Below are 7,768 nucleotides of genomic sequence, written 5' to 3'. Positions count from 1 at the left end.
TTCTGAAAGTTTTGTTGTTTTATTTTGGAGGAACTGCTTGTTTTTCTCTCTTCCTCCCTGTCACTCCTTCACTCGAGCAGCAAGGCGGAGACGAGGCGAAGATGAGAAAACATGACGGATGTTGTACAGAAATGTCACCTCGTCCCCCTTTGACTGAGAACGAACTGAGAATGCCGCAGTCTGAACAAGTGGAGCTAGCTTAGCTAACAAGCTGCGCACAACAAAGCCCAGACAGACAACAATAGCAGCTGGCTACAGTGGAAGCTAACAAACACGTAGATGCACATAATATTAGCTTAAAATGATGGTTTAAAACCTGATGTTACTGCTGATGTAAACTTGAGAATCGTCAACAAAGAACCTATTAACCCTAGCTTTAAAAGTTAGGGGAAAACTCGGCTAACAAGTCGATACCTCCTTTGTTAGCTCCTATATTTGTTTCGATAAACCGACTGTTCGGTCCAATGTAAATTAATATGGCCGACACGTCTCTGCTTCCTCCCGCCGTATGAAAATGAAGCCAAAATATCCCGAATGTGAGTGCTGCCATCTTTGTTTTACTGATGTAATTTGGAGCCGTGGTATCAAATTCCCACTCGTACACTCAACCGTCCAATCACGAGTCAGCCACAGCTGTGAATCACAACATTACACCCAATTTTTATAGCATCAAATAACTAATTAAAACCAAACTTTTCCAAAAAATGAGCATGACCTAAATCAACAGAAACTTTGTTGTTTTAGTTTGTCCCATCCGCTGACATGACCTGTACTCTAGGCAGCCACCAGGGGGTGATAGAAATGTTTTGGCTTTACTTTTAGAGTTGTCACATCGGCCATCTTTTTATATAGTACTATCCGAGCTATCTGAGTCAGGTTGAAATCCACTAAGAATAAATTAATTACCCACGATACATTTCTTTTATGTTTATTATGACATGAATCAATACAACCAAACATGGTTTGATTTCTTTTGATCCTTTCTTTAAACTCTTTAAACCTCGTGTCAAAATGGTCACATAATCAGTACCAGGTGGAGGTAAAGTGGTGTTTCAGTCTGAGGTAATAATGTTGGTGGAGAAAACACACTTTAATTTAAAACTAATGAATAAAATTCATCACTGTGAAAAACACCAGCACAGTCTCTGTTTCCCTTTTCTTGTTTAGTGGCTGTAATAACTGAACAGGTCACTGAGCTAATGTTCCTCCAGGTTATTAACTTTATTGTTTGGTGTTTTCGTCTTGTTTGTTTGTTTTTGTTCCTTCAGGTTGAACTGGAACAAAAATATAAATACATACGTTTTAAACATCTTATGTTATAGAAAGTGACACTAGAGAAATAAACGTCACTCTCCCTCCTCCAGGTGATGAGTGGTACCTGTGCAGGCTGACTCTGAGCATGCCCAGTCAGGCCAACCTGCAGTGGGCGATGTTTCCCTCGCCGTACCTGGGCGCCGTCGGTCCTGATGCCACACCTGGCTCTGTGGTGTACCGACTGTCGGCACGGCAACGGGACGGGACGCAGGGACAGGCCCAGTTCATCCTACTGGATGGTGAGTGTTTTATTTTTATTTAGAGTCTTTCTATCTCTCTCCATTTTCGCCTTCTTGTCCTCCTCCGACAACAACTTTATTTCTTTAGCTGGTAGTTTCCACAGTTTCTCTGGTTGTTCCACCGTCCATTTCCTCTATCTGGGAAAAGCAATTCATATCTAACAGGGATCTTAAAGACAGTGTTGGTGCCATAAATCAAGAAAGTAACGCTTAAAAGGAACCAATCTAAACTACCACTGTGCCATTTTTCCACAGCCATTACATTGTACAATCAACATTTACCTCATGATGATATGATAAAAGGAATAAGTTGTAAGAGTGTGGAAAACATTGACAGGAAATGACTTTCTATGTGGTTTCCATGATTAGAACCATTTTTAAAAAGCAGAAAGTTTGAAAATACTTGTTGAGAACAGGAGACGTACTGACGTCTGGATTGAAAACAGAAATTGTTGGTGATTTGTTTCCATGAATTAGTCATTAAAACCTGAATGTTGTGACACCTCTAGCCCATAAAGACGTGGTTTTCCCAGTTTAGTGTGGTGGAACTCGACTGGACGTCTTAAGTGCTAGAGTCGAAGGCAACTGGACTTTATTTAGGTTCCTTAAAAATGTTTCACCTCTCACCCGAAAGGCTTCTTCAGGTCTAGTTCTTCAGTTCGAGCTCCTCGTCAGTTCTAGTTCCTCTTCAGGTCTGGTTCTTCAGTTCTAGTTCTTCTTCCGTTCTGGTTCTTCCAGAGCTTAAGAAACCTTTCGGGTGAAAGGTGAAACGTCTTCAAGGATCCTAAAAGAAGTCCTGTTGCCTTCAACTCTACCACTTCAGACCACCCTGACCTGGATGACTGGGAACCTACACAGACAACCTGACTGAACCTTAAACCCATCCAACACCTTTGGGATGAACTGGAACGCCAACTGTGGTCCAGACCTGATCACCGACACCAGTGTCAGACACTCTTGAATCAGAATCGGTTCTCAACGCCCTTGAAAAAGAACTGTTAGGATGCAGTTTAAGACCCTTTAGTCATGAAACATAAAGGTCAAAATGCATGAGAGGGTATTTTCAGATCCACCTCTGCTCTGATGTGTAATAAATACATAAGTAGAGATTTGTTACATTTGCTCCGGCTCTTATCTCCTGTATCTGTAATTAGGTCCGCCACTGCTCTGCCAGGCGCTCTGTGACAAACCTGTTTTGTTCAAAGGAGCGATTTATAAATAAAATTTGACTTGTTGAATTTCAATTACCGTCAAGTTGGAGAGGGAGAGAAAAAACCGAACATAAACGGCATGGAGCTGCACTGTTAATCGCTCCCTGGGGCAAAGAAAGCTCCCAGATTCAGGAATAATAGGAAAGTCTCTGGAGAGGCAGAGAGTGGGAGGGTGGGCGGATGGGTGCCGGTGGCTGTGGATTTTTAATTTTTTTTATTTTTTTAGAGAAGAAGAAGAGGAGGAGGAGGAAGGAGGAGGAAGGAGTAGGAGAGATATTTTGAGAGCTAATTTCTAATGCTTTCATATTAAGAGCCTCTGACTTCCCTTTGGCGTAATGTGACTACATACCATCAAATAATCCAATAATTTACATTAAAAATGGTTTTAATATCATGCCAATATGGAAATATATTCACACAGTGTGTGTGAAGTCAATTAGTGGCATTAATGTGATTTTACTGCGTTTGAAGGTTTTAAATTTACAGTTTGTGTTTGAGCAGGAATTCAGTTTGTTGTGCTGTAAAAATGTTTCATTTCTACACAAGCTTCTCTATTGTTCCGTTTTATTAATTCACAGTTATTATCAAAGCTAAAACAAAAGTCCTAATTCAGATTTTTTCAGCTGCAGCTACAGTAACTCACTAATTTGAGTTTTTATCCAGTTTTTAGCCTCATTTTTAAGACAAACCTTTCAGATCATGGTTTTTAACTTTATATTTTAATCAGATGAAGGATGAAACACATCAGTGGCAGTGGAAATACTCATGAAAGTTTCACTTTCATACTTTAATAAAAACAGAATTAAAACAAACGTAATGTTTCTAATTTTGCATGTGAGGCAATAAAGGCGTTAAAATCCCACCTGCTCTCTCAGTGTTAGAAAAATCTCTCCACAAATAGACGGAGCAGGAGGAGATGGAGATGATTGACAGGTTGGATGCAGCTGCTGCTGGTTCAAAACCCTCTGGTCAACAGCTGGGGATTCTCCTCCTCTGTTCTTCCTCTCTTCATTTTCTCCCTCGTTTGCTCAACACCTCTCTCTACATCCGTCTTTTCCTCCCCTCATCTTGCTTCTTTTTGACTGCCTCTCGTCGTCTTCCTACTTCCCTCCCTCCCTCTCTCCTCACCCACGGGGGACGTGGGTGAAAAAATGAGCCCGTTCTTCAGAGAGTGTTAACCAGCTCACAAACACACACATGTTGCTGCAGCTGGCAGAAGGGTCCTCGTCCTCAGCAGCCCTCCAGCCTCCATTTTCCTTGTTTGGGTTTTTATAACTGGACAGCTGCGACTATTAGCAACACATTTTCATGGCCATTAACCTCCAGTTTACACGTCTCTGATTAAAACAACAACAACTTTTCCCATTGTAACATTCTGATTTTATTTAACTAAAATCAAATTTTTGCTGCGAACGTGAATTTTCTACTTTCTTTCTCAGCTGCCTATAATGGCCTGTTCATTGATTTCTACTTAAATGACTCAAATTTTCCTCAAACATTCAAAGATCATTATCATTATTGTCACTTCTGCTCATCCCCCTACAACACCAGCACTAGCTAATGTTAGCTTAGAAGTAGAGTCTGTAAACGTCAACAAACGACCGGCTCCTGCTACAAACGCTCCATGTAAGAACAAAAAAACTAAAGAAAATAAGAATGTGGGACAAAATGATGTGACGTTAACGCTCGCTCTCAAGTGCCTCGCATCATCACCAGTGCTTGCTAACGTTAGCTTAAAAATGGAGTCTGCTAACGTCAACAAACACCCAACTCCCACTAAAAAAGCTAGCTAACATTAGCTCAGACATCAAGTCCGCAAACATCAACAAACTGGCTCCAACATAAACTCCATGTGAGCACAAAGAAAACAAAACAAAGTGAGACTGTGGGATGAATTTCCAAAGAAATCCAAAGAATGTGATGTTAACGCTCTGAAGTGCTTCACCTCAACGCCAACACTAGCTAACGTTAACCAGTGTCATTAACAACAAGGGTTTTCTGAATGTAGAGCATCAAACCTTTAAATTTAAAGTTTTTCTTGTGTGGTTCCTCACAGTCTGTTTACTAACAGGAGTAATTTACCATGAAAGGTCGTATTAGCAGGTTCCATCAGTCTGTGCATCAGAACATATTTTACAGGTGTTTCCTCTCTGACTCTCCAGGTGGGGAGGAGTGCTTTGAGGTCGACCGTCGTTCCGGTGAGATCCGGACCTCAGGACAACCTCTGACTCCGAGTAAAGAGTATCTGCTGCGGGTGCAGGCGATGGACGGACACAGACGTAAAGGTCCGCCGGCCACGGTGTCCATCCTGGCCGGTTACCGACCTCCACAGTTCACCAACTCCACCTACAGCCTGAACGTACCGGAGAACACACCTGTTGGACAACCGTGAGTCATTAAGATCAGAGTTTACAGGAGAAATTATAATTACAGGTATGAAACCTTGTTTTAGATGAAGGTCGTCACAAATGAATAATTTTGACTTTTATAAGAAAATGTAAAGTGTTAATGAGCTGATCAACTGAGGGATGAAACTAATCAAGCTGTGTATTGATCGTTAGGAGCTGTGTTTTAAAAATGAAATTTAATTTGAAATTTAATATTTTGTGATGAAGATAAAGGACAGAATGTGTTTACAGTTACATGTTAACAAGGAGACCGTCAGACATTTTAATAAAAACAAGAATAATATGAAGAAGTAGAGTTTACACTGACACACAACTTTTCAACTTTTCAAATTTACTGTGTTAGTTTCTTCCTCCTCTTCGTGTTTCAGTTACAGAATGTTAGAGAATAAGATTGAGTCTGGTTAGTATGAATATTTTTGCTCATAGTTTGTGCATATTTGGTGTAGTACTGTAGTACTGACAGAGTACTGGTACTAGCTAATGTTTACAGTACAGTTAGTAGGACATGAAGAATAACGTCTGGTGTTATTATCAGTGAAGAGTCTCAGCTGTTTGTGTCGCCGCCGTCCATATTTACATTCCACTGCCTCAGTGTGTGTGTGTGTTAGAGTGTGTGTGTGTGTTAGAGTGTGTGTGTGTGTGTGTGCGTGTGTGTGTGTGTGTGCATCTAGCTCTGTCATGTGATGCATGAAAAGATGAGCCCTGTAGAGCGAGACAAAAGAAGGAGAAGGAGGAGAGGAGAGAGGAGGGAGGAGGGATGAAGAGGAGGAGGAGAGGAGAAGGATGGAGGGAGGAGGAGGGAGGAGGGAGGAGGAGAAGGAAGGAGGGAGGAGGAGGGAGGAGGGATGAGGAGAAGGAAGGAGGGAGGAGGAGGGAGGAGGGATGAGGAGAAGGAAGGAGGGAGGAGGAGGGAGGAGGGATGAGGAGAAGGATGGAGGGAGGAGGGGTGAGGAGGAGGGAGGAGGGGTGAGGAGGGAGGGGTGAGGAGAAGGAAGGAGGGAGGAGGAGGGAGGAGGGATGAGGAGAAGGAAGGAGGGAGGAGGGGTGAGGAGGGAGGGGTGAGGAGAAGGAGGGAGGAGGGGTGAGGAGGAGGGAGGAGGGGTGAGGAGGACCCAGATGTAGGAGCGTGGCCTGAGGCTGAGAATTTGAAAGTGTGGCAAATTCAAATATTTATTAAAAGCGAGGTCTGGATAAACATGAAGGGGAGTGTGTGTGTGTGTGTGTGTGTGTGTGTGTGTGTGTGTGTGTGTGTGTGTGTGTGTGTGTGTGAGTAAATCCCTCAGGGCTGCTGGCGCAAAGCACATTGTATTAATATCCAAGTATCCATGCCACCCTGTGAGCAGAGAGAGGGAGTCAGTGTGTGTCTGCCTCCATCACCGCTGTCTCTTTGTGTGTGTGTGTGTGTGTGTGTCTTCATCATTGATTAGCCAGGTCGACCTCACAGCTCCTCTTCCTCTGTATAAGTCTGAAACAGGAGAGTCGACCCGAGAGAACGACGACAGTGTAACAGCAGTAAAACACAAATGTTGTGATCCAACTTTAAAGTCCTCAGCACGACTGGACTCTGAGGGACGTGTCAGAGTCATTAAACATTAATGTACGAGTCGAGCCGAGTCGAGGAGTCGGTGCAGTATTGAATCAGAATGTAAACGAAGGCCATGGTCCACAGGATTCATACAGAGATAGAGCTTTTTATTAATCAGAAACATCACTGTATATCCACACCAGACTCCATAGAGAAAAACAGGGATTTAACCAGGAGCTGCTGGAATACCACTGCCTCCATCTGTTAGTGTGTCTGTGTTACTGTGTGGTACTTTTACTGCAGTAAAGTATCTGATTACTTCTGCCTCATTTGTCTGATTTACTGATCTCTAGTGTAGAAATGACTCTGACTCTCGCCCTCTCTGTGCAGCGTTGCGGTGGTTCAGGCCGTCTCCTTCCAGAGGAAAACTCTGTCCTACATGCTGCTGGTGAATCCTGGGAACTTGTTCAGCATCAACCAGGAGAGCGGAGCGCTCAGCCTCACCCGGACCGTCGACTACGAGAGCGGCCACAACCTCCACACCCTGCAGGTCCGAGCCTCCGAACCCGACACCGGGCTCAGCAGCGTGGCAGAGGTACGCTCACACAACAACACAAACACACACTTACATGCAAATACATCCTTTTGTTTAATAAGAAACAGCTGTTTTATCAATACCAGACAAAAACAGGAATTTTACTGGAGGACAACACAGGAGCTGCTGCCTCCATCTGTTAGTGTGTTTCTGTTGCTGTGTTGTTCTTTTACTTATGTAGAGGATCTGAATACTTCTACCACCACTGAAAGTCACACAACAACACAAACAAACTAATAGATCAAAGCAGCAGCTCCTGTGTTCTGCTCGGTAAAATTTCTTCTTTTGTCAATGGAGTCTGGTGTTGATATATAACACTGTTTCTCGTGAAAGAAAAAGGCTCTTACTCTTTAACAAGAAGCTCTATCTCTATCCAAAGTGTTGTCAGACACTTATAATAACAATCTGAGCTAAAACCATTTGCTGTTCACACGGCGATCTCACAGTGGAGCTGTGAAGGTCGTGTGACAGAGTTT

At 43.0% G+C, this 7,768-nt stretch overlaps 1 protein-coding gene across 1 annotated transcript; it reads left to right on the top strand.

Annotated features, from left to right (window-relative positions):
- Window positions 1-1,364: 1,364 nt before the first annotated feature.
- On the top strand, window positions 1,365-7,482 carry LOC127139595 (protocadherin Fat 1-like; the record flags this gene model as incomplete). Its single annotated transcript, XM_051067587.1, has 4 exons — window positions 1,365-1,553; window positions 4,927-5,152; window positions 7,088-7,292; window positions 7,474-7,482. Coding segments are annotated over 4 exons (629 nt in total), but the record flags the coding sequence as incomplete, so codon positions are not given.
- Between the last annotated feature and the right edge of the window lie 286 nt (window positions 7,483-7,768).

This window comes from Lates calcarifer, unplaced genomic scaffold (assembly GCF_001640805.2).
Source record: "Lates calcarifer isolate ASB-BC8 unplaced genomic scaffold, TLL_Latcal_v3 _unitig_1767_quiver_1934, whole genome shotgun sequence".
Classification (NCBI taxonomy): Eukaryota; Metazoa; Chordata; class Actinopteri; family Centropomidae; genus Lates; species Lates calcarifer.
Note: the sequence above shows the minus strand (reverse complement) of the source record. Positions and strands in the feature narration are given on the sequence as shown.